This window comes from Emydura macquarii, unplaced genomic scaffold (genome assembly GCF_026122565.2).
Source record: "Emydura macquarii macquarii isolate MOO-44397 ecotype Brisbane River unplaced genomic scaffold, CSIRO-AGI_Emac_v2 contig_480, whole genome shotgun sequence".
In the NCBI taxonomy this organism is placed as follows: Eukaryota; Metazoa; Chordata; order Testudines; family Chelidae; genus Emydura; species Emydura macquarii.
In genome coordinates this window covers 13,761,218-13,789,139 of record NW_027130617.1, presented here as the reverse complement: position 1 = coordinate 13,789,139, position 27,922 = coordinate 13,761,218, and the positions used below count along the sequence as shown (strand labels likewise).

At 38.5% G+C, this 27,922-nt stretch overlaps 1 protein-coding gene across 2 annotated transcripts; it reads right to left on the bottom strand.

Annotated features, from left to right (window-relative positions):
* Positions 1-550: 550 nt before the first annotated feature.
* On the bottom strand, positions 551-26,785 carry LOC137146915 (vitellogenin-2-like). Of its 2 annotated transcripts, XM_067538568.1 has the most exons (36): positions 26,661-26,785; positions 26,517-26,537; positions 26,250-26,401; positions 25,241-25,492; positions 24,496-24,657; positions 24,251-24,399; positions 23,469-23,619; positions 23,187-23,344; positions 22,932-23,097; positions 21,893-22,018; positions 21,307-21,525; positions 19,994-20,211; positions 19,725-19,822; positions 18,995-19,119; positions 18,761-18,862; positions 17,853-17,972; positions 17,578-17,767; positions 15,814-15,907; positions 15,497-15,682; positions 14,606-14,750; positions 14,254-14,482; positions 13,991-14,166; positions 12,995-13,567; positions 12,432-12,482; positions 9,723-9,848; positions 9,035-9,103; positions 8,339-8,551; positions 8,096-8,238; positions 7,323-7,461; positions 6,629-6,764; positions 5,846-6,032; positions 5,118-5,212; positions 3,845-3,942; positions 2,664-2,823; positions 1,560-1,721; positions 551-898 (listed from the first exon to the last, which is right to left on the bottom strand). In XM_067538568.1, exons 1-36 carry the CDS (start codon positions 26,698-26,700, stop codon positions 780-782), a joined length of 5,550 nt encoding a protein of 1,849 aa, XP_067394669.1. In that variant the 5' UTR covers positions 26,701-26,785; the 3' UTR covers positions 551-779. The 2 variants fall into 2 exon arrangements, with proteins under 2 accessions (XP_067394669.1, XP_067394670.1); XM_067538569.1 differs by lacking the exon at positions 9,035-9,103.
* Between the last annotated feature and the right edge of the window lie 1,137 nt (positions 26,786-27,922).

Below are 27,922 nucleotides of genomic sequence, written 5' to 3'. Positions count from 1 at the left end.
AAGAGCAAAATTGGGCTCTTTGTACATTGAAGTAAGTAGTTTAAAGTACTTAGTTAAATTTTCTATCATGCACCTTCATGCCTTCTCCCATGCTGCCCTTCACATTTGGGAGGTGCAGCCCATAAATGTCCCCAAACCTACCTCATTATCCACCTTTAAATCTCTCCTCAAAACTCTTCTTGGCCACGATTCACACAAAAAACTTGTCAATGTTTAGGTCACAATGTGTTGAGACCACACCTCTCACACTGACTTCTTGTCTTCCCCTGTCTGTTTGTATCCATCTGTTGTCTTTTGTCTTGTGTTTATAATTGTAAACTGCTTGGGACAGGAAAACATCTTTTTGTTCTGTGTTTCTATTGCACTTAGCACAATATGTATTGGTCCATGACTAGGACTCCTAGGTGCTACAGTAATGTGAATAAATAACAACAACAATAATTCTTTACTCCATTGAACATTCCCATTAAGGTGGGAAGTAGATGTGTGTGACATGAAGCAGAACAGATCTCTTCCTTTCTACATATGTGAAATAAGGAATCCTTCACAATTTCTTTTTAAATGCACAGATTTATTAGGAAATCACATATGTATGAATATTCAGTATTGTTTCTATAGTGATAAAGTTTAACATTTCCTTAAAAGACCAGTTTTCTCTAAGAAGATCCAGTAGGACTTTAAACACTTAAATTAATATATCTGTGATTGCCTAGGAGGAATTTTCTGGCATCACAGTGCAAAAACAACACTCCAAGTTTCTAATCTGCTGAACTGTAGCTTCATGCAATGCACTGTAGTTCCTCACATGAACATGCTGTATGGGCATCAATTGTGTCTTCTGTATCTTCTGACTTCAGATCAAGCTTCATCTGTCCCTCTACTAAGCTGGCAGCTGAATCTGGAAGTGAAGAAAAAATGACAGATAAGAAGAATGAAAAAAAACCTAGTCAATTTGTAACATGAGGGATTTGTCATACGGAATTCATTCACAGTGGACTTGGATTCTCCTAATTAGCAAATTTCATTTGACTAACTAGATTGGAAAACAGCCACCACAACAAACCCAGATCCAACTAATCATTAAATTAAAAGACAGCAATTATACTACTTCATTTTGAATCTATGGTTTTTAAATGTCAAACTTTGAAAACAAAGAAAAACGCATTGTAGATACCTATATTTGTGAAATTTCCATTACTATCCTGGAATCTGGCCCTACCCCCACTAAGTCATTGACAAAGCTCCAATGATTGGACAGTGATGAATAAACAATAGATTATAAGGGACCTCCATTTAGATACTGATTTAAAAAGTCATTACCATGAAAAACCTCATAAAATGCTGACCGAAAATGTATTTATTTTTACCTCCATTAAAGTGAGTGTTGCACACCAAATGTTAGTGATGTTCTTAAGCACATGCCTATCTTTATGCATGAGAGTAGCCTTAGTGAAATCACTGAGATTACTGACCTGCTTATAGTTAAGCACCTGGCTGAATCAGGACCTAAAGCAATAAATATTTGGATAGTGTCCATAAGAGGATTTTTGTTGACTTACCAGCTGGCAGACAATGGAAGCCAACAGAAATTGGGGTGGTCTCGGTTGCTGAACATCCTCTCACACAGCGCAGCACAGGCTCAACAGAATAGCATTTTGAGTCTTCACCGTCCAGTCGAATTGTTTTCTCAAGTTTCACAAGTGAGCGCTGCAGTTTACAGGCTGTAATAAAACAATCACTGATATATCAAAACCTTGTGTGAAAGACTTTACATTTTCCCCAGATTTCTCCATCTGCTAGTGATATTTTGGAAATGAATTGACACCATCCAAAATTCTGTATGGATCACGTGAACACACACACCTCATGTACAGCAGCTGCACTATATATGCTGAACTGCATAATAATCTAAACTGAGGTAACTGAATAAACTACAAGGGCCCCAATTCACCAAACCACTTAAGCATGCACTTTACTTTAAGCACATGAGTAGTCCCAGTGAAATCCAAGGGAATACTCACATGCTTAAAGTTAAGAATGTGCTTAAGTGCTTTGTTGGATCAGGCCAAAAATATGTTGCACTGATCCAACAATTTAAATTTAAAGTAATAACGAGAGCTGGTCAAAAAAAATTGTGATGGAAAAGTTCTCTCTCAGACGATGCTGTTTCATCGAAATACAATTTTTTTGCAGGAATGTGTTGATTCTGATGAAATTCTCAGTGGAAAACTTTTGAAACTATTTGAAATTGAAATGGAGTATTTTGTTTCAACTCTCTTTTTTCATTTCCTTTTGACTTCCTGGGGTTTTCTTTTTTTTTTTTTTTTTTTCCCCCATTGCAGTTTCATTGTTGCATTTCAATTTTTAAGTTTTTTATATTTTTTATTAATTTCCATATTATATATATTATATTTACTATTAATATGTTATAGTTAATATTTTATAATGTTTCAACATTATCAAAATGAAACATTTCAGTAAGGTATGTTTAATGTTTCTGAATCAAATTATGTTGGCATTTCTGTTCTGAGAAATATTTCAACTTTTCATACTTATTTGGCATGATTTTTTTGTCCCCAAAATGTCAATTTCCCACAAGATGGAAATTCAATTTTCTGACCAGCCATAGTAATCATACATTATGTATAGTAAAGTCTTCATACCGCCAGCACAAGGCTTTTCTGACAAAATCCAAGATTGAGCAAAGCTCACTGCATCTTTAGCTACATATCCACTGGGCATTTGAAATTCCTGTTCATGTTCGGCATCGTATTTTCCACAAATGCCACATGTTTTCCCTGCCATCCAGAAAGCAACTTGAACCTTTGTGAAAACAAAGCAAAAGTTAACTCAAGTTTATATTTAAGAGATAATGTCAATGAAACAGGATTTTGATACAGAATGATCCCCTAAGGTAACGTAACTGCAGAGAAAAATAAAAGTTAAGGCAAAGTCAAGATACTTGTTTTTAAAGAACAAGATGTTGATTCTGTGCTTTCCGTAATAATCACGCTGGCTGAGATTTTCAAAGGAGTCTGAGTGAGAGTTATTTGAGTGTTTAGCTCCATTAGGTTCTTTTGAAAATCCCTGTATCCATGTCTAACCTATTAAATGATTGATGCTGAAGATGTAAACATTTTGTCTGATGGGTGTTTTTTTAACAGATCAGTCAGCACTTGACACACACACACACACACACACACACACACACACACACACACACACACACACACACACACACACACACACACACACACACACACACACACACACACACCCACCCCATTTATTGATCTCCTACAATCCTAGCAAACAATTCTTCTATTAGAGTTTTTTTTAAAATCTGAGTTTTAACTGGTTGAAGATTATATAATGATAAGAACAAGGGACAGGGATTCAGAAATCCTGTGTTCTCTTTGCAGTTATGCCATTGACTCACTTAACCTACCCATGCTTTAGTTTATCTAACACACAGGCATGTTATGAGGTTTAATTCCTCAGTGTCTGTGAAGCATTTTGAGACCTCAGATGAGAGATGCTATATAAGAGCAGATTATTATTACAACTGGCTGGATGCTGTTCTTTCTGTAAACTCTTTTACCCTATCTTGAAGTTGGCTTTGCTAATGCAGACCCTTGCACTCATGCAAAGTTTCATCTACTTTAATTAATAGAAATCAGTATGGTTACTGAAGTCTGAGTGCAGAATTGGGGCCTTTATTGGTAAATGAGGGTAAACTAATCTTGTAATCTGATTAACAGAGATTCTCTTGTAAATATGGAATTTCATGGATTTCCTGGGAAGATTATGAAAATGAAAACACTAATAGAGGATAGAAAAATACCTTGAATGTACGTCCATCAAAATATAGTTTATCAATGCCATAGTCTGGGGCCATAAGTGATAGACCTTCCTTCTCATTGCTGATCATCAGAGAAGCATCTGTAATAAAAATACAAATGATCTTTTATAGTCTTTATAATAATTATGTAAAAATATAACCAACGCCTTGTTTTTCTTCAAGCATTTTGTTGTTGTTGAAGAAGCAAAACACTGTATATTAACTACTTTCCTTAAAGTTTGCAAATGTGGAATTTAGTTGTTGGCAGAACTATGGAAACACAATTTTAACTCTAGAGCCCTAATAATCACTTTTTTATTCATTTTCCTTTGTAAAAATCAACATGTTCCTATTTATTTCATGGAACAATAATGTAGCCCTCCAGTATAAAGTGTTAAATTTTTGTAGATTTATAGATTAGTAGATTTTGTAGATTTATAGTACAGTTACTTGTACCCAAGTCAATGACAATGGGATAAAACACTGGATTGCCAGAGTATTAATCTAGTTTGTGGGAGGCTTGGTTCCTTCTGTGTCCTACAACTTTTAATTGAGTTGTTATTATAACCAAGTCGTGGCACAACTGTATCATATCCAGCTCCCTTGACTGTAGACAATGTCTTAATATGTCTATTCATAGAACAAAATGTGTATGCACTGAGAGAACACAATGGCTGGTGGCTGATTTTAAACCACAGTTCTCCATAATTTTTACTAGTGTTCTGTTTTTTATCAATATTTCTATTGATTTTTTCCCAGTGATTATAGCTTTATAGCAGATTTCAAAATGCATGTATATATATTATATATTACATATACAAATAAAATCCCAAAATGTTACATATAAATCAAGTTGGCAAAAAAGTCCCACCATATAGATATGGCAACCATAAAACAAGCTATATTTGGAAAATTTTCATCATATAAGATATTTGGGCTTACTTGATACGCTTCTCCAGTTCAGAACTTTGGAGAGTCAGAACTCTGTGTGCCTATGTGCCTATGCATTTTAGAAAGGGAGTAGGTGAGTAAATTAAACTCAGTTGTCCCTTGCTTAGCTTTTCAAAAGTCCCCAATACTAGTCTGTCTTTATAAAAGCTGATCTGAAAAGATGTAGACTGCACAACCCTAAAAATTATTCTTTAGCCCTAAATACAAAGGTAAAAATATTTATTTCAAGCAATACCACTGCCAAACTGATGGAAATGCTTTTACTGGAGTTAATTTCTCTCTCTCCTGATACAACCTATGAAAAAGGACTAAAATGGACACCTACCCAAGTCAGACGTATATGTGAGATTCTGCACTGGAGTTTCAACACCATTGATCATGAGGTTAAGAAGTCCATTTGCAGGATACATGTCAATTTCACTTTTAAAAGAGAAAAAATGAATTTATATTCTACTCTGATCATGTTTATGAGCACACTGTGACCAGACTACAACCTCTTTCGCTAACTATCACTATTTTAGCATTATCTTGTTTCAACCTCCCACTTATCATAAATGCACATCATAGATGCTCATCCCACCTTTTGTGGGGGTAACATCAGGTTCTGTTATGCCATCCATCTTATTCAAAGTGGATGTGAGCTTATAAAGGGAAACCCTGACACAATTCAAGCTGCAATACCACCAATGAAATGCTTAGCCGAAAGCCTCCTCTGCTTGACATCTGGATGGTGTGATACCTTTACATTTACAGTGTCAGGCCAAAAGAGGAGAAAACTGACAAAATCACAGTCCAGATAAAATGGATGTGGGACTGATGAGTTTCAGAGTATGTGGCAGAGGTAACATCTGCTCCCTCTGAGGAAGGTGTAGTGAGAAATGCCCATTTTTTTTAGTGACTTGCAATCTGATACATCTGTGGCTGCTTCTGAATTCCCAGGTGACAGCAGGATCCAAGAGTGTTTTATTCACCTGAGTAGGGAGGTTGCAATCTTTCTTTTCACCTTTGTCACTTCAGGATTGGATTATTGCAATGAGTTTTACAATTACTTACTGACTGCCAAGCTTGACATTGATTGCTTTGAGATCAGCAGATTCTTCAGCATTCTTCATCATTACCAAGAACTTCAGTTCTGGACTACAATCCTGGACCAAGATGTGGTAACAGTTTGTGGGCATTGAATAGTTAAACTGTACATCATTGAAGCTTGTGATGTTGTCTACGGAAACTGAGCAACGAGCTGGTAAAAAAAAAATCATGCCATAGAAACAAGTGAATATTTTCGTTTCCATAAGAGACAGTTATTTAAACATAATATTTTATTTTGGCTCTAAATTTCAGTGAGACAACAGATGATTTTTTTTCTATAGGATTACTTGGGATTTAGGCTATTCAGTGTCCATAATCTCTAATCAAGGCATGAAAAATATATTCCTCACATTTTAACAACAAATGAGTTGTCTGACAATTAAAAAATTTATCAGTTCAGATTTTCCAGAATAAATAGATTAAAGTGAAGTCATGGATTCCTGTATAAATTTATCTTGACTCTTGCAGATGGACCAGATGTACAATGGCAGTACATGCACCTATGTGAGGAGTTCTTTGGAAAGTTTAATAATGCCTCTGACTTCCAACCTGGAAATAAATACTTCGGGGCTTCTGTGCCTCATACATTATGTTCTCTACAGGTGGAAATGATTTAACATTATCATAGTGAAAAAACCACTAGAGGGCTATTTATTTCTTAATAAGAGAAAGACAATTCCATGTATTCTTGGAGAATAGTGGCAAAGCCTCCAGAGCTTGTGTCTCTGAAGAGGGTGAATTGCTGACCTTTAAGATGCTCCAGAACTGCGGATGGTGCTTCAGAAAAGAAATTCCAGACTGGGGACTGCGTTTCTGAGGCTGGTATAGATGGTCCTACAGGCAATGAGAGTGGAAGCCTGAGGGCTCTGCTGTAAATGGTCATCTGTAAAGGAACCAGGAAACAGATTAAAAATACAGCTGGGCAAGCTATTCACAGCAAATAATTTGTCTGCTGATTTCAGCCTCTTTTTCTGTTCGTGAATTATCTGCAGGAAGACTTAGATTTTTATATTTTTTTAAATTATTCAACAAATGGTTTAAGTGAACATAATTCAGCCTATTCACTGCTCATGAACTATTCACCATAACTACTGCTAGTATTCATTCCTGCTATGTGATTGGCCATCTAAAATCATATGGTATTGTTTCTGCTTTCTGAATGGATAACTTCCAAACTCAAAAAGAGCTTCCAAGAAGCTGGTCAAACACATATTAGCATAAGTACTCATGGCACTTCCTCTGAACAAATATTACCATATGAATGTTCTTGGAAAGAAAGTAAAAGGACCAGAGACAACCGTAAATCAATATCATGGTTTTAATCTGAACTAATAATCTCAAATACTTTTTTGGAATGTTGACCCAGCTCTAATGAAAAAAAAGTATCAAAGTATTCTATCAGGTGAAATATGTGAAGGTGATGATTATGCTGTATATTTACATCAGGTATTTTGGTGACAACATCAAAAGTCCTTGAAGAAGTTAGAGCCACAATCAACTTGGCCTGTTGAGAAGGATTTTTGTGCTCTATTCCAGAGTAGCCTAGTATATATGCAGCTCCCGGGATGAATGTGTAAAGCCTTGAAAAAGAGAAACATGATTTAACTGTATCCGTTTACTCAGATCCCTCAGACACTCAGGTATTGGATATCTGAGGCATTTTCCATCTGTCCCTAAACTAGAGGAAATATTAAGGACCAGCCGCTTTACTGTGGCTCAGAGGGGCAAGGGGCCAGAAAGCAGATGATTTGGATGGCTAAAGACTCCTCTGGTGTGGAGGAGTTCTTATGTGGCACAGAGCCAGCATACACAAAAACTGGCATAAATTAGAGCAGTCCCCAGGGTAACACAGGTACTCCTTGAGAAATAGTGAGCCATATTGCACTCCCTGACAGGCCCCATCCCCACTCCCTGCTTTACTGAACAAAAGCTTAATGACGTAGAAAATCAGGCCCCAAGTTTTCAGTAACTTCCGTCTGGTATAAGGGGATTGCTTTCCACTTGTACAGAATGGTAGGCTTGTATAGTAGAGGGTATCTTATACTCCTTAGGTGTCGTTTGCTGTTTCCAAACACAAGCAAATTAGATATGAGAAAATAAAGAGACCACGGATTGGCAGTCAATTGCTGGAAGCACACTGCTGAATATGGGATTTTCCCAATTTGACTTGTACACTGTAAAATCAATTACTGAAAGGAAAGTGCAAAACCTCACCATCTTGCAACTGATTTGACTCTTGAAGGAACTCTAGGCCATTCCAGTTTCGCTTGCACGGCTGGATGATCAGAAAACCAGCCAGTTACAATCTCTGAAGAAAGCCTGTAGTCCTGGCAATCTTGGCCCCACTTCAGATAACTCTATAATGGAGACAAAAACATTCCATTTTTTAACAAGTAAAACATATTTGAGATCGCTGTATTGTGTTTACAGCTGTGTGGTGTTATTTTTGAGCCTTACCACTGCTTTGTGAGCATTAATGATTGAAGCATCAGCGCAGACTTTCCATCTGCTCGAATCTGTGATGTTTGACACAAATGCTTGTATCCTGGGTCTGGTAGAGTATAAATCTGTGTATAGCACGAGCTGGAAGCCTGCCAGCATTTTATCATTTTGAAAAGAACGAAGAATAACAGCCAGTGCTGGTGATTTACTGTCTCCCAAAAATTTAGGCTAAAGGAAAGGGAGGGAAAAAAAAGGCCTCAGAACAATATTACTAAGAAATTACTATATCATGTTAACTTTTATTTATGATACAAATAATATAAATAGGAAGTAAGAAGTTGACAAATGCATGTAATTTTACACATTAGAGATATACAATAATATAGCATACAAACGTAATGGGCCAAAACTTGCAATGCTTATTCAGACAAAACTCCAGTTGATATCAATGGGAGTTTTCACAAAGTGAACATTGAGTAAAAACTGTGGTATTTAGCCCAAATTATTAGAACAAGCATTTTTCTGGAAATTAAAAAAAAAAGTGTCTAATATCTGAATATATTAAATCAGCATGTTTTAGATATGCTGTTTGTTGTTAATACTCAGCACTGAGCTTTGGAGACAAGCTGTTTCTTTGTGCCCACCTGCCTATATCCACCTGTTTTCTTTTGTTTTATACTGAGATTGTAAGCTCCTTGGGGCAGGAATCACCTTTTTGTTCTGTGTTTGTACAGCGCCTGGCACAGTGGGGTCCTGCTCCATGACCAGGGTTCCTAGGTGCTATGGTTGGGTAATATAATAGTAATACTATTATAATAAGCATTAGGCATATTATTTAGAGATGTTCTACTGCAATTGAATATATAGCAGCTGAGAGCCAAAATACATAATTTCATATTAGATGCAGGTACATGAGACTGAGAGCCTTGCAGTGAATCATGTATTTGACTATGGCATTCATGTGACATGCCCGCATACAGGGCAGTGTTGAATCACAACTCCCAAGGAGCAGCATTAGGGCTGAGAGGTATGATCTCTCTGGGACGTCCACAGGCACATGGGGGCACACACAGTACTCCCAGTTCACCCAGTTTGTGGTCTTGCTCCCCAAGTGAAATAGGAGCAAGCAGTCCTGTTTTGCACCGTGTGAGAAGCATGTGGCCTGCTACTGCTGGTGGCTCCTGCACAGTTGTGTACCATGGGAGAAGGAGGGAAGGTTTCTTGCGTAGACATCTTCCTCTTGTGCTTGCAAACAAGAGGCAGCACAATCTGACCTCATGTGATTTAATATGGTGCCTACTTTTCTTTACCCATTAGCTGGACAATAATTGTAAATCCATGGCAATGCTGCCATGCTAACACACTGCATACTGCATTTCTTGAAGACTAAGAAACTGACCTGGGAACTTGCTCTGTTGGTGTCTTCACTGCTACTGGAACTAGAACTAGAGCTGGAGGAAGAGGAGCTGCTGCTGCTGCTGCTGCTCCTGGCGCTGCTGCTGCCTGGGACTTTCTTTTTGGGGAACTGCAACAATACAAAATATCCTTAGTAGAGCAATTTAACAAGGTAGTTCATAGGAAGTTGTTCTAAATGACAGTGCAGAATATTCTTTTCCAATGTTCTACTAAAGAATGTTCTAATTACCAGCTTATTGTCAATCACCTTTACTTGAGTAGCTAAATGATTTCAAGATATTACATCATATTCCTTTTTAATATTTTTGGGTCTAGCACTACACATTGTTGATTATCCAAGGATCTTCTCACTCAAGTAGTTCTTACACATCTGAGTATACCCATTGACTTTAATAGGGTTACTTGCATGAGTAAAAATTACTTGTATGGGGTAAGGCTTGTCAGGATCAAGTCAACCTTAAGTCAGGTTTTATTTTTGCTTTCTGTTTATTTAAGAATATTTACACAGGGACAATGAGAGTCCTGTAGCACCTTAAAGACTAACAAATTTCTGTGGGCATAAGCTTTCGTGGGCTGCAATGCACTTCGCCAGCTGTTTGTCAAATTTGTTAGTCTTTAAGGTGCTACAGGACTCTTGTTGTTTTTGCTGTATACAGACTAACACGGCTACCCCTCTGGAACTTTACACAGGAACAGTATATTCAGATAGCACTTCTGCTTCACAAGTGCTTCCTATGGCTGGGTATAAAATTATACCAAAACAGTTGCAACACAGCAAAGCGTTGGTTGATATAAAAGAGCAGCAGTGATTCAGTCCATTGCTCTTTAGGAATTTCGGGCATGATTCCATGAGCAAATGAACAGCCACTTTTCATCCTACTTTCCTACTGATTGCCTTACTTTCAAGGAAACACTGATTGCAATGAAAATTGCTGTGATTAACTCCTTTCTGGATCAGGCCTTTAATAGGCATCCTCCACTGATTTGAAGTAACACTAAGCAGTATATCCGACCGTGTTTGTCAATGAGGCTATGCCAATTTATACTAGAAGGGAAGTGAGCCCAAGATGCCAAGTTATCAGAGCACGTCAAATTATTTAAGTTCTTGATGGTAGGGATTTGGGGCGAGAGCCATGAAGGTAAGCGTGGTAACAGTGAGTGCTGCAACACCTAACTTTTAGGCACCATGTCACCTAGTGGACTCCTTAAGCTTAAATTAGGCACCCAGGCTCCCCTACAATGCTTGCATAGCCTGAAAGGGATTCACAGAAAGGGATTCACAGAAACCAGCAAGCTGAGGGGTGAGCCATCTAAAACAGTTCATTGGAAATGTCAGGGAGAGGGTATGTCCGAAGCCCTGCCCCTCAAAGAGAGGTAGGTGCCTAACTTCACTTTGGATTCACAGCCATGGGCCCTCACCTGGAGACAGGCATCTAAGCCAGCTCAGCTCCTTCTCACAACAAACCAGAGAGAGAAAGCCCCCATTATAGCAAATAGCCCTGTAGCTCAGACACTCGCTGGGATGGGGGAGGAGACCTGCTTTCAAATTCCTGCTCTGCCTGATCTGAAGCAGAGATCTGAACTTGTGTCTCCTACATCCCAGCTGAGCACCGTGAAAGCCGGGCTACAGGATATTCTGAGGTTGCCTCTCGCAGTCTCTCCTGTTGGAGCTGCTCCAACTGTATAAATAATTAAATGAACACATGGGAGCAGTGACTTCAACTTGGGTCCCCCACATACCCGAGAGTGCCCTAACCACCATCCACCCAGAATACCTAACATGCTGGCGGTCAGGACATGCTCCTGGGAGGTGGGAGACCAGATTTTACTCCAAATCAGATAGAGCAGGGATTTGAAATAGGTCTCCCACTTCCTAGGGGAGTGCCCTAACTATTGGGCTATGGGGTATTCTGGGGGACACACACACTCTCGCTCCTCTTCCCACATGTGGTCACCCCAGCTATCTTTGTATGGGGTAGGTGTGCAGAGTACACTTATCAGATCAGGCCCTGCTGGGGAGATAGATGAGGGGATGCCTAGTCTGAGAACCTTGCTGGGTCTTAGGTATGAGCTAGGACATGGAGCAGCTCAGCGGTGTCAGGATTTAGGCAGGCTTGTGCACGCCCACTGATTTAAATTTAGGCACTTACAGGGTAAGGCAGCTGCTGAGTGGGGGTTTTGGGGATTTCAGTGGCACTAAATGTTGCACTTAAGACCTAAAGTGACAGTTAGGGTATGTCTACACTGCAATTAAGCTTGGCCATGGGGGCTGTTACACTGCAATTAAACAGCCCCCTAACCTGATCCCCACAAGCCTGAGTCAGCTGACATGGGGCAGCCTGGTTGTTTAATTGCAGTATAGACATACCCTTAGACACCTAAGTCTCTTTGTTGATCTAACTTTTATGCCTGAGTCTCCACTGCCTTGCACCTTGTGTAGACATTCTGCTTAGGTAGAGTTTTATACCCACTTTGCACGGGCACAAATGACTTCACAAGCTGGCAATGCAGTGGAAAATATTGCTCTTTGTCTTTTAATATGTCTGCAAAACACTGGCACATATTTAGAAGCTGTAAAAATTATAAAGATTGTAATACAATTTATTTTGCTTCACAATGATCGTCATTTCCATATGCGTTCTTTCAGGATTTTATTCTACGCAGGTCAGCAGCACGAGTGAAGAAAACTTACCTCCTGTCTATGTGCTGACTTGAAGTGATACTGATAGATCTCTGGAGTTCCCTTTGAAAATGATAAAAGTAGGAAGTTGAAGAGCCTTACATAGAAGAAACTGCTTTCTGTAATTGCACTGAAATGTGCAGCACTGGAAGTAAGTAAGGATTTCAGACTAAAAACAACACCCACATACAGTATAAATCTTGAAATGTTTAAATAGAAAAATTAATGCTTCTAAATTAGCAGTCCTTGGAAATTCCACCAGAGAATTAAGATTTAAAACATGCAACCTGTTGAGAGCAACCAATGACCCAGCAAAAATTGGTCATAGTTCTGGTGGCCTTTAACAATACTTCAAACAAAGTAGTGGAAACCCTGGAGCATCTTTAGAGCGGTCAACTGTGGTTGCCTGGTGGAAGTGGGTTCCTTAGTGCAGATTATTGGACCCGTGTATTCTATTGTATCAATTCATGATTTCCTGATATACCACACAAAGCCACCTGCTATCAGAAACGTAACTCACACTGACTTCATTGTCAACATCATCACCATTCGTTCTAGTGACAAGCGTAAGTTACCTGTCTTTTAGAATACTCGCTATCACTGCTACTGCTGCTGCTGCTGCTGCTGCTGCTGCTGCCGCTGCTACTGCTACTGCTGTTCTGATCTCTGACGAGTTGATGCCTACTTCCAGGTTGAGCTGCTTTACTGCTCCTGCTGCTGCTGCTGCTGCTGCTGGTGCTGTCACTGCTGCCACTGTCGCTGCTGCTGCTGCCACTGTCACTGCTGCTGCTCCGGCTGTTGCTGCTGCTGTCACTGCTGTCACCACTGCTGCTGCTGCTGCTTTTGCTGCTGCTGCTGCTGCTTTTGCTGCTTTTGCTGCTGTCACCACTGCTGCTGCTTTTGCTGCTGCTGCTACTGCTTTCATCTCTGTTTCTAGGTTGTAAAGTTTTGTCTTTCTGATCTCGATTTTTCCTCGTTATACCAGCAGAAGAGGAAGAAGAGGAGGAAGAAGAGGAGGAGGAAGTGTCAGAGGATGAAGATGATGACCTAGTTGGATATTTAGCACTGGGGGCTACACGGAGCTCTGTAATCTGCATCTTTCCTTTCTTGACAGACTGCTTCTTGTGCCGTTGAGTTCTATTTGCAACCTGCAACAGGATTTCAGAGAACGATGCCGGTGATTAGACACATCAGAAGAAACAATTTTTTCAGTCTTATTCAGTGAAATCTCATTGGATTTCAAACGACTTACTTGTTCTTTTCCTTTAAAGACACAAAACTTCTTTGCTATGATTATTAAGATGCGGTGGAATAATAACTGCCCACTTACTTAGGCTGAAATTCATCCATGTGCAGACGGCCAACCCAAGGTCTATGCACCACTCAAGTTCCACTTAAGCCCTTGATGCTGACTTACACACACGCCTTTCATTTGAAATTGTTCCCTTCTCACTAACTTTATTCTCCATTTTCCATGCAGATAGTCCGTAATATATTTTAAAACCACTGCTTTCTGTTTGTTCGAATAGGGTTCCTGCACCATACACCCTCAAAATCTCAAAGTCAATTACCTTAAACACATTTTCAATTCCTAGGATCTTCTTCAGTTTAGTTTGAACCTCGTCATCTGGAGATGAATCATCTTCTTCCTCAGACTCTAGGGTTACCAGCCGGATTATTTTGGAAGCTGCTCTAGATCCTGCCTGAATCTCCAGCTGTATTTTGTCTATAGCTGAATCTGTACGGGCTACACACCAGATACATCCATTAGGGGATATACTGCTTCAACTGTACTGACATGGATAAACTGAAAATCTTGCATTCAATACTATACCTGGTTTCAAAACTATTTTAGCTTCATGTTCTCCAATTAATCGGTGAAAATATGTATTTTTTAAGACAGAGGCATCTCGCGCTCTCCTGTAAAAGCAGGCCTGACTACCAAAACGAGGCAATTTGACACAAATGGCTTGTGTATATGTTTTTCCTCCTGCACTGTGGTGAAGTTCCTCTTCGGGACCATAGGAATACTTCTTAGGCACCAGGTCAGAAGCCCCTTTTTGCTGCATTAAACATGAGCATGTTAGTACACTGGAAGCATTTCACAAACAAGAAGTGCATATAAAGTCAAGTATATAGTACAGAGAAAGTAAATATTAATATATAAACACAGAAGAGTTAGTTACCCTCAGGGCACCTTCTCTTGAAGTTCTTTCAGATGATTTGAAATGCTCCTTCAGAATATTTGATCCAGGACCTTCTGGGAGTACTGGAATCTTCTTCACTGTGCTTGGTTCTCCTATATTTCTTGACACAGCAAAAGCCTTATGCCTGTGGGATTATGCATGAGTGAGTAGCATCAAAAGCCTTTCAGATGGATTTGATAATCTCTATTAATGTCTCTCTTTTAAGGGTCAGACAGTTTTGAACACTGAAATTGTAAGAGCCAAATAAATATTTATCAATGCATTTTTGCAGCCTAATAATATGACTAAGAAATCATTCAGTCCTAGATGAACAGCAGTTACTGGGGTTTCTGCACGTTGGTATAAAGACAATGGGTAAGATTTTCAAAACCCATTGGACTCAGGTTCCTGAGTGCCTAAGGACTCGTCTGTGTGAACAATGAGTGTTCAGCAAGCAGGGGTGTACACTGTATCTCGCTGCATGCTAAGCGTCTGTGTGGCCCCGCTGCAGTGCTCTTTCAGTGCGCAGCAGCAGAATCCCCGCACACAGTTAGTGTGCAGCAGACTGGTGCAAGGTAGATTTGCAGCCTAGCTTGTCGTGAACTAAGTATTTGTACAGCCAAGCCCTAAGACACTTTTGAAAATGGGAATTGGGTTCCCAAGTGATTTAGGTGCTTTTTGAAAATTTTATCCCATATTACCCAAAAAAAAACCTAAAACCAAAACAAAAGGAATAATGAATTACATTGCATAAAGAAGATGCAGTGTAACTTTGAGACCCGCTGTCCCTAATCTTGTGAAATGATTGTGCTGTTTATGATGTTGGAAGGTTTCATAAAGCAATAGATCACAAAAAATGTATTTTAAATTAAAGAAATTGAACTACTCTACCTTCCCATCGCTATCTCAGTCTCCTCGCTGATTGGGGTTGTTCCAAACTTAAAACTTTTTTCCTTCATATCTATCTTGGCATCAAATTTCAATGGAACTTGTACACGGAGCTTGGCATGAATTTCAATTGAAGACTGAAAATATTCTGTGTTGATTCCCATCATTGCCACTGTTTGAGAGTAGATACTGAAAGAGAGTGAAATTGCCACAGATAAGCCAACTCTGTATTTAGCCACTGCTTTTTAAAATGTAGAACTCCCTTTCCATAGAAGCCTCTGTAAATCCCAGAGCCATAAAAGTGATAACACCTTCCTTACCTTGGGCTGAGGTCAGCACGAAGTTGCAAGCTGGAGTCAAACAACTCTGAAGGTTTAAAATCACCAGATAAAGGAGGGGACAGCTTTACATTAACTACAAGAGACAGAGAACAAAAATAAAAGATGGTAAAAGTAAAAATAAATGAGAAACTTGAGTATAGAAAAAAGGTTCTCATAACAGATTATTAATGAAAATAAAAACCATGATGTAAAGAGCAGTCTTATCCTGAATTAAAAACTGGATCATTAATAAGATATTCAGAGATGTAGTGAATAGCTACTCCTCAGAGTAAAGACACATTAGCAGTCAGAAACACCCAGGGTATGTGCTAGAATTAAGGCGAGCTAATTTATTATATTAATGATTTGCAAAGGAAGTGATGTGCAAGCTGGTGTCTTGTGCTGAGGTCACTAAGTTGTTTCTATGTGTAGAAATCATAAAAGATTCTGAGAAAATCCAGGAAGATTTATATGTGTTGGTGGATTAGATGGCAGATAATATGCAAGATTGGATAAATGTAAGGTGATGAACATTGGTAAATATAGGTCCTGATTCTGCTCTCAGTTACACCAGTGTAAACCAGAAACAACTCCACTGAAATCAATAGAGTAACTAGTGTAAGTGGGATAAGAATCAAAAGCATCATGTGCTGGTCCGCCCTGAACTCTCATTGAGGGAAAGAAATAAAGAAGCTCATTTGGATACCTCAGTGAAGAAATTGGACCAGCGGGCAGCAAATGGGATATTGAGAGATAGAAGTTATTGCAAAAATTAGTGATATGATATTGAACAATGATACGTGCTCCCTGTTGGAGCCATGCGTTCAGTTTTAGCCTACTCACTTTAAGAGAGACTGAAAATATCCAGAGAAGAGCAACATAGCTAGCAAATGATATAAGATGACTTACATACAGTGAGAGGCTGCAAAAACTAGGTCTTGAAAAGAGAGGAATTAGAGGGGACTGTAGAGAGGTATTTAAATTGACTGTTACTCAAGGGTATGGTCCCTCCCTTTGACATGTTACCGTAATATGGGACAAAAAGAACCACTCAATGAAGTTAATGATAGGCAAGTTTAAAACACAAGAAAATATCTCTTCCCCCATAGTGTAGTCAGTTTGTGAGATTCGCTGCTGCAAGGAGAGAGAGAGAGAGTCAAATAATATCGGCTAATTTAAAACTCTGCTGCATAATTTTGTGATCACTAAATATCCCACTGCCAGTTCAAATGTAACGTGTCTAAAATGGAACTCCTCATGTCCCTGCACAAGCCCTCTACTGCTCCTGCTTTATCATTACTGGCAATTCCACACAGTGATGACTGGGCCATCTTCAGTTCCTCTCTCTCCACGTTGGTACTAAATCTGCTGTTTTTTTCTATACATCACCTTCAGAATCCACCCATTCCTCCCCATTCCAATAACAAAATCTCTGGTCCAGGTTTTGGCTATTCCTGACTTTGACTACTGTAACCTTCTTCTCTTTGGTTTTTCAGATTCTTACCTCACTCCCCTCTTTTAAGTCCATCAAAATGCTGCAGCCGAAATCATCTATCTTGCCAGCTGCTGTAAGTATGTCTCACCCACCTTAAAATATTTTCACTAGCTCTCCTTCCTCTCTTTGTTTCCTGGCTTTCAAGGCCCTGCATAAATTAGTCCCTTCCTACCTTTCTGTTCTCATAACTTTTCACTCCACTTCCTCCTAATTTGTGTCCCATCCCATGGTCTGATACAATATAGCAAATCTTACGTTCTCAAGCTTACCACTGGCTGTAGCTCGTGCTAGAGCAATACTATATAGACTGTATTCCAATGGCAGACCAACAATGGTAGGGACAATGTGCCGAAATTCTCCTGTAAATAATGGTTGAGTCCATTGTCCTGCAATGCCATTTTGGATTTGATGGGTCACTTTCTTCACCAGTGTGTGTCTATCTGCTGATTCAGTCACAATCTATAATGGAACAGAGATACAGCAGGTTAGGAGATGAAGAGATAAAATCACCAAATACTTCAGACAAAATTAGGGGGGTCAGTACCTTCACAGCCTGCTGAATGAAATCCTTGTTGATGTCAACAAAGGCCAGCTCTTGACCAAATAGTTTAAAGTAGGCTGATAGCACAGGGTTTTCTGAAGGCAGCTCCTTCCATCCTAGCAGCTAGGAAACAAACAAACAAAAAGGTGCTTAATACAGTGAATTTGCAAATAAACATTTAACAAGACAACAAAAATTGCTCCTGACTAAGCTATACCATTTCTTTCCCATTTGTGTTTCTTTGCTAATATCATAGTCTTGCTTTTCAGAATTCCATGCAATCCAAATGTCCACAAGTGGCTTCATATATAATGTCTTGTATTCTGACAGGATAACATTACACCCAATGCAGAGGGTCAGCTCAAGGCCCTCCACACCACTAAAAGCCAATTTAACACCATAGCACCTAATCAATCTTTCACTTAAAGTCCTCTTGAAAACAGAACAGTTGGCAAGGAAAGGGAGTGGGGCAGGATCTGGGGAGGACAAGCCTAGGCTGGACATTCACTTCATGCTATGGAGCCTAACTCTGTTAGGGTCTGTTTTCAAAGAAGAGCTGTGAGTGGCTCAAAAGCTTGTCTCTCTCACCAACAGAAGTTGGTCCAATAAAAGATATTACCTCATCTACCACATTTCACTGACACATTTAAGTATCAGTGAATTGGCATTTTCCAACGAAAATCCATTTTGTTTGAAAATTCTCGACCTTCTCCACAGGAAAATCCTTTCCCTGCGATCCCAATGTAGATATTCTTAGTGCTTAGCTAAGACACTCAAAGGCTGGGTGCAGGTAAGTTAATTTGCCTCTGAGTGCAGGGCTGAACTGGTGCTTAAAGTCTTACTAAACTCTTCTACCCTGGATGGATTCCACTCACTATGAATCACAAAAAACAAAGAATGAGAACACATACTGTTTTCCCAAGCTCCTTTATCTTTCTGTATGTGGAATATTCTGCAAATGGGATGTTTTGTTTCCTTATAATATCTGTAAGACCTTCTGCACGGACACCAACCTAATAAAAAAACAACACTGTGCATGAAAGGTTACACTACAATACAGTTAAAACATACTGATTGTGAAGAAATACAATAGTCAAAAATAAAACTTCAATGCGATCTGTTATTGGCTTCAATATAATATGTACCTCTAGCAAACCCGCAACTGCACCTGCATAGTTTACAATCACACTGGAAATTAAAGCTGATGGGAACATTGTTTTTGGACCATTCATAAGAAAGATCTTTCCAACTGCACCAGCCTGATATCCACCTATAGCAGAAATTGAAAACAAGGCAGTGATTTGTTGTTGTTCTACTAACTTCTGGGAATGTCAATGTAGCTGATAATCCTATTTTACCTAAAATATATTCTCATAAAGATTTTCAACATTTAGGTCCTGATCTAGCAAATGTTTATGAGTGAGTATCTTTATACATGAGCATCCCACTGAAATCAATGAGATGCTCAAAAGCATTATTGATTGCAGGATTGGGGTGAAATTTTGTACTAACAAATGCAGTGAAACTATATGGTCAAACTTAAATATTCTAAGTACACTTTATTGCAGTAAAGGGCATTCTGCAAGAAAGTTAGAGAGCTGGTAAAATAATTTGTAAAGACAAATATACTCTAATAATTCTTCATAAAGAAGAAATACACTAAACTTTTCAGTTTTCAGACAGAAAATATCTTATAGAATCCATTAAATAATGATTTGATAACTCTTTAAAACCTTCTAGCCATTCCAAAAGCAAAGAACCCTTACAGATAGATTCCAGGTTGGATTCAGAATGGCTTACATTAGTTCTCCAAATAACTGGAAAATGGGGTTTCAATAATGGAACCTCCCAGTAAATTAAATTTTTTTTACTCACTGTAGTAACCACCAAGACGAATAACTTTACTGTAACGATAGCTCAGTCTGTCAAGTCTGGGGCTCAGTAGTTTAATGGCAATGTTGCAAGCAGCAGATCTTTTAAAAAAATGGATAACAATAACAATATATAAAAGTAAGCGAAATTTTACCAGAGTAATTTTAGTCAGTATGTGCACGTGTGCATACGTGCATAATTCTTTCTTACAACAATGTAATAGAAATCATACTTCACAGATAATGGAGAGTTTTACTTCTCTTTCTACTTACACGTTATAGAAGCGTGGGAATCTGATTCTTGACAAAGCTTTCATGTGGGAATATACAAAACTGGCAACTTGCATATTGGTCTCTTTCAGTATCACATTAGCCATAGTTACCACCAGAGGAAGTGCAGGCCTAGTTTCAAATATGACAACACAAGCCATCATTCGGACTTCAGGAGGAAGTGAATGATCCACAAAGATCTGGAGAAGAATGTCCTGCACCTGAAGAAGGAAAACATACATTTCATAAGTGTTTGATAACATCTAAGGTGGGTATTCTCCCAATTAGATTCAATGTATAATTTGCACCAACAAATCACACACCCATAATGAGGGGAGAATAGAACCCCAGGTGTATTCTTTTTTTCCACTGCATGAGTTGATGCACAAACATTAAAGAAAAGCATTGGGACATAATGAATAGCTCTTAAGAAAATGCCATGACTAGCAAGACAAATTTATCTGTGGTGTAACTCCATTGGCTTCATGAATTTGATCCCTTGTTTCACAGTCTTTTAGACACCTTTAGCAAAGGATGTTTGTGACTCTCTGTGACTCAAAGCAGCACCCTGAAACCCCCATATTCACAACTGTCATATATTTATGATATGTTTTGTACAAAATATGCCTTGTGAGGTATCATTTTAAAAGTCTTGACCTGCTAAACATTAATATCCAGTTGAATTCTATGTGCTATCATTGTATGTAAAGTTATGAAATATTGCTGTACATGTTACTGAAACATGTTGTGAGGTTGGGAACACCCACAACCAGCTTTACGGATAGAACAATGGAGTAGCCAGGCAGCAATAATGGCTCACCATCACCCAACAAAGAAAGAATTCACTATCTAAGAAATTGTTTACAAGGAAGACTTCACAGAGAAAGCAGGTAGGCAATGAAGACTGCTGGGCAATGAAGACTGCTTGACCAATGAGTGCCATCTCCCATGTCACATGCAAAGGATCTTTCCAACAAGCTGGAAAAACTATAAAACGGGGGGAAGCGACATCATCACTTGTCTTCACTCCCCCACATATTACATGAAAAGATGACACATAGTATGGCATCAGTGATTATGACAAGTGGCTAAAGAAACACCATTACATCCTTTTGAAAACTCCATCTCCCAACAATTACAGTGCCTAGCAAATCAGACACTGATATCACTTGGGGCTTCTAGTATTGTAATACTAATAACAATAAATAATTGTACGGAATTCACAAACGTTGCACAACTGAATTCACTTTCTTCATAGCGTATAGTCTTCATATCTTATTATTTAGGTAAACTAGTCTTTCACTGATTCTGCTTACCTTTCTGGAGTCCTTTAAGCCTATCTGTCTCAAGGCCATCACAGCATCCACCTGAATATGGACTGGGAAATCAGAAGCACCCGATGAAAATAGTGTCAAGAACTTCAGAATGCGCTTGATACTGGCTGGTTCCCCTGCATTGCCAATAGCTTTCAGAGCTAAACCCATGTCATCTTCATGGCCCTTGCTGGCTGCCTCAGCTGCAAGTTCATGGAGGGGCTGCAAAAAAAGCACAGTTCAATGCTTTCTTACTTTCAGACACAAATTTCTTACAAAATTCATGCATGGACATACTGTTATCCTCACCCACTTAAACTCCTTTGATCATAAAATGCAGCTGATAATATTACAAATATTCAGTAACCTCCAAATTACTCTAAATTAATTATATATTCAAGGATGATGAAGACTTTTACACTGGTATCCCTTGGCTACTAAGGAAGCTTCTAGAATGAACATTTGTGAACTAAATCACTCTGTATAGCCTGGATTACGTTTTCTAAAATAAAAATAATCAGATCTCATTGCCGTTTTATCTCTCAACTTTTTAAGATGTTAAAAACAGTCTGAAAAGAAAAACACCTACTTGAAGAGCTTCAACAGGGCAAGATGAAGACTCAGAACAGTATTTGTTTATCAGGGAACCATATGTTAAATAAGCAAGCTTGCGAAGCACGGGATTTCTCTGAAGTCGGGAGCTGGTCACTAGATCCTGCAGAAGGAAAAGAGGCACGTCTATAAATCAGGGTTATGTTTGCCTTACCTTTCAGATAAAGACAATTACTTAGGGTTTGTCTAGGAAAACTATCTAAGATTGAATATCATTCACTTTCAATAAAATTAAATCAAGCCAGTAAAATATTTTACACACCAGTTTGAGCCAGATAAACAGCTAATGTAAATCGACATATCTCCATTAACTTTAATAGAGCGATGCTGATTTACATCAGCTGAAGATCTGGCCTAAGAAAGGCAGGATAGTACAAAGGATATGGACAGGAGCCAATCTATAAACAGAATTTTTCTGGAAGAGTCTGTAACTATTATATTAAAGAATCATGCTCACTTCATATTCTGTGTTTTCTTGTGTTAAAAAATAGGAATATTCACAGAAGAAAGTCTACTATATAATAAATGATTGCACTAACTGCACTGCAAAAAGTCTGATGTTTTCAACTGGATAATACTTCACATACAATACTTTTACTTTATTCCAGTGTCTAGAATGTTATGTAATTACTCTGTATTGGAAAATGTAATGCTTAAAAGAGCTATTCAAATTATTTGACACATCTATCACCATTAATGCTTTAGAATTAATAGGAAAAAATGAACTGAAGTTTGATGGTAGAAGAGAGAATGTATGGTCCAAGAAAACCAAAATAAGGATAACAATACAGGGTATTTGTGGGAGTTCATTTTTTAATCCTGCATAATAAATTGAGGATAGAGGACCCACTTCTCTTCTCACATAGGTAGTGTCAGTGGTAGTGCCTGATACAAAACAAGTGTAAGTGAGAGAAGAATCTGGCCTCTAAAATGCTCTATAATTGCTAGTTGTCATCAATTGTTTATTAATTATTATTATTATGTGACCAGGAAAGGATTCTGTATATTGTACTCACTGCTGCTACTGGAATTGTCTGACCATCAGCTTTTGTTGAAAGGAGGGCAAAAGGAACAATCAGAAGTGCCTCAAAGTAGTTAAAGACATCATTGCGAATTCCCAGACTAATGAACTTCAGTGAATCAACGGTGCCTGCCATAGTAATTGCACTCAGCAGCCAGTGCCTGCAGCCAAGGTACAAAATCCATAACTTTAGCTCTCTATGCTCTTTGGACAAGACATGTCAGTTGTGAGTGACAAAGTCAGTCATTACCTGTGACGAGGTTTATCTGAAAATTGCTTAAAGACAGACTCGAAGTTATTAGGGCTTGCTACCCGACACAGTTGGACAAGCTCTAAGTATTTGTATGGAGCATCTCCATGGAACTCTTGCTGGTTGTTCTGGATTAATTGTTGGAGTGTTTCCACTATCTGTTGACAGAAGGCAGAGGGAATATAATAATTAGTTGCTTCTCCTTTGAGTTTGTAATAATATACTGATCTTTTCTAAATCTTACAGATGACAAAACAGCTTAATAAACCAAGCATTCTATACCCGTCGCTCAGGGTTTTCCGTCTTGACTAGCTGAATTGGCATCTGGATCAGTGCTGGTGGGAAATGATACCGTAGGCTTCCATGGTTCTGCAGCTGCATTCCTGGAGGGCTCACATGTTCATTTTTCACTTCAACCAAGGTAAGTTCTTGTCTGGAAGGAATCAACATGTGTCATTTGGAGGAATAAACCTTCTGATTGCATCCATCTGACTTCACCGCTTTGTTTGTACAGGATAAGGATAGTTCTTTATTTGTTTTTCCTAACACAAAAAGACTTTACAATTTCTCATGGTTATGGTCTTTTCATAACACTGTTAGAGGATAATGGATATCTGCAATGGAATAACTGCTGAAGTAGAGCTGAATTGTTATTTTCCAATGCAAGAAATACTGATCTTATGAGAACATACTATTAATAGTGATATTATTCCAAATAATCCATGTGTGCCCCTTATATTCACTTTAACTCAGGGGATGCTGGTGCTATAAAGTGGCACTTTCTCAGTGGTATTGTAGTTGAATAGGTGCGCTCCAATGGGTTTGGAAGCAGAATTATTTTTCCTCTTTTTTCTCATTTAATTATAATTCAAGGTTCAATTTAGATGGAGCAAAAAATTATTGTTAGCCCAAAATTTTTTTTGGTAGGTGAGGAAGGGGAAGGGCATATGAACATCTGCAATTTTATACAGTTGCCATTTAAGACAACTCCCATTTACTTCACTTGGGAGTAAAATCAGACTGATGCCCTTAACTTATTTTCACTTTAGCCTCTTGAGGCCTACCTTGCTTCCATGACAGCAACACCAGCAGGTTCATTGAAAGGGGAGATCTGATAGACCTGCTGGGACACAGCTTCTGTGATCAGGGCACCAGCATCTTCGTATTTCAATTTGTAGGTGAATGCAGCAGTTCCTTTTACCATCCTTTCTTTCTAAAAGGGCAAAGAAACTCATGTAAGGAATGAGAATAGAGCAAAAGACAGTGGTTTTACTCATTTTTAGAGTGGAGCTGTTTATATTCTTCATACCAATGGGCAATCAGGATAATGGCGGATGAAAGCCATTCCAATATCTTTCACCACTTCATCCTGACAGTTGTTGAGGTCTTTGGTTCTGGTAATAGAAACTCGGTTATTCTTCCTGTCTTCTTGGATAACGTACCTTGTAAGGCAGACACCTCCAATCCCAGCCTATAGAGAATGATAGAAAATAATTAGGCTTTTTAATTACATCAGGCCTGCATGAGAGGAAGAACGTTCCCCTGAACTGAGGTTTAAAGTGAAAATAAAGATTAGTAAGACTATATGAAAACCATTTCTTAATTAAGTGTCAAAGCCTGCTCTCATTACTAATATGACTAGTACCACTGAAGTAAGCAGGAATCCTCAGATGAGTAAGGGCCGCAGGATAGAGATTCAATTTAGGAAGTAATCAACTAATTAAAATAACCAATCCAATGAACATTAGGTAAAATAGGCTAAACGTGGAAGATGTACAATAAATATCTCAATGTCTGATCATTACATTTTATAGTGAGCACATACAGCGTATTTAAAAGACAAACTGCCCGGAACTATCATTTTCATAGATAGGTGTACATTTTCTTTTGTCCAAATGAAAGTGTTTTAATATTTTTGTGCTTGTTGATTGCTATTGAAAAATAAATACAAATAAACTCTAAACAAGCATTTAAATTGACTGAAAAGCATTTAATAACAACAAATGATCGTTGGGCTTATGTAACAAACTAGCTTTGAAACTGAAGAAACAAACCTCTTGCAAGTCATACACGTTCTGTGACTTTTTGACAGTTATCTGCAGCAGGTTCAGCATCCCTCTCACTAGGTTAACACACGTAATGGGGGTATTTTCTGGGGCATAAATGTTTCCAACCCGCCCATGACTGTATTCAAATTTAAATGGTTGGATGAGACACGAAGCGACCAGCTGAGTGAGTTTGGAAGCTCGAATGAATGGATCTCTGGGCCAGATTCCATTGTATTCTTCCAGCTGTGGAGATCGGATCTGCAAACGAAATTCAGAAAATGCATTTGTCTCCATTCTGTTTCATGGTTAATCACGACAAAGGCATTGAATAAACCATTTTTAGCATAAAGTTGAAGAGAAAACCCAACACAAATGTTTATTTTTACATAATAAGTCAATACAAAGTCAGGAGAAGAATAAATATTAGGACCCTCGTTCCTCCGTCTTTGTTTAGGCAATCCTCCCATTGAATCAATACGAGCTTCAGCGTTGCCTGAGTGTTGAGTAAGTAAGAGTGCTGAATACCGCTCTTACAAACCAAGAAAAGAAGTGAAAATCAGATAGTGCTTTATTGTGTATAAATTAAGGGCTTGCCTCTGCTCCTACTGACTTCCATGAGAATTTGGAATGTGTCTGGATTGCCATATTGAAACCTTAAATGAGATCAGGATCGAACCCCTTGTGTTGTAGGCCGAGGTTCTCAGAAATGACTAGTGATTTTTGATGCCACCATTTTTGAATGTTGTCACCTGACCGCTGAAAATCAGATGCCATGAAGATGTCTCAAATTGAGCACGCCACAGTTGAGGCACCCCAAATCACTAACCACTTTTGAAAACCTTGACCATAACTCATAAGTCATTTCCCATTCCCTAAAATCTTCAAAGCTCTTTTCTACATTCCTTTTTTCCTGTGGCTGCTTAGAACACCCAGTAGCCCAAGTACAATCCCTTTAAGCTGACTTGCTATTCAATGCTGTTTTTGTTTGATCTACTTTGGAAATAGTGCAGTCTACCTTGAGGAGGTATGCCCCCTGGGACCATCCACTGAGCTCTACTTTGCAAGATAGTCTCAGCCCAGCTCTTGCCAAACCTGGTTCTTGCAGCCCATTCAGAGTAAGGCCCTCATAGTTGTACAAGTAGGTCTTGCTGCTACTAAACAAAGGCTCTGTGGGAAATGATACAAATATTCACTTTCAGTAATAGTTCTAAAGACATGCTTCTTCATGGTCAATCACGACAAAGGCATTGAATGAAGCTTAAGAAATGAACAGTATACGTACCCGGGTTATACTTCTCACCCCCTGTGAAAAGAAATCAAATGGACACATGAATAATGGCCCAAAACAATTAACTTTTAATTTAATGTTTTGACTCCACTACAAAAATCCAGTAAAGACTAAGAAAGAAGAACTATGTAAACTTACCCACAAGGGTGAATACTAGTGCTAGTATAATTCCCCTCATGATGAAGGTGAATGAAGACCTCTTCAGGTATTATGAGGCTTTTATAGAAGAACCATCACTAACACATGGCCACTGCTAGACTTTATTTTGCTGATTTTTCAATTTGTTATCAGTTTATGCAAACACTTTTCTTTTTGCAACCATATTGACTTTTGAAGGGAAGGAATCACAGGCAGACTGTGCCAGGATAATTGAAATCATCTTATTTAGACCTTTGACAGAATGCTTAAGAGTATCTCTTGCTTTTCCTAAAGTTCTTTAAAACAAATTAAAAATAAATATAATATGTTACTTTATTTGCTAGATTTGTTCATGGCTGCTTGCCTGTTTTTGATTCTACCACAGATTAGGATGACTGTGCCCTGGTTATTCTGACCTGGCATATGATACAAAATGTTATCTAACTGATAACGACTCAGTGACCAAGCAATATGAAAAGCGTGACAACTGTCTCTCTCTTATTTCTTGATTTACCAAAATGTTAAAATAATATAACCATGTTTTGGATCTCAGTTAAAAGCCCAGTTCCTAGATTATTCTCTATGTCTCTGCGTCACATGAATTTTTGAAGTTCTTAATCCTGTTAGAGTCAGGTTCTGGATTCTGACTGGAATTTTGTGTAAAAGCGATAGAATTAGGGTACCAGGCAATTTATAGATTAAAGTGATGGACATTTTCCCACATTAATATAGTTAATTTGTAAATTATTATGGCTATGGAAATATGGAGGCTGAAGTGCAACTTTAAAAACATATTATTTGTTCTGTTAGTACCTGAGATGCTCATTGTGTCAGAGCTATAAACACATACGAAGACACAGTCTCCACCCAGAAGAATTTACAATCTAAATAGCTAAAACAGACAATGGATGGGATGATAATCCCCATTTTACACATGGGAAAACTCCAGGCATGAAATCCTGGTCCCACTAAAGTCAATGGCAAAAATTCCATCAACTTCAAAGGAGCCAGCGTTTTATTCAGCGAGATTAAGTGATTTGCCGAGGTTATACCTGAAATCTGTGACAGAGCTGAGAATTGTCCAGTGCTTTAATCACAAAACCATACTTCAACAGCAGAACAAACATATATGTGCTTGCAAATTTTTGGGGCATGACCTTGGCTTCTACTTTTTAAAGCTGCAGCCCTCAGACCTCTCAGTATTCAGAATTATATATCATTTTAATGACTATCTTCTTTTTCTTTTCTTTTTCTTTTCTCAG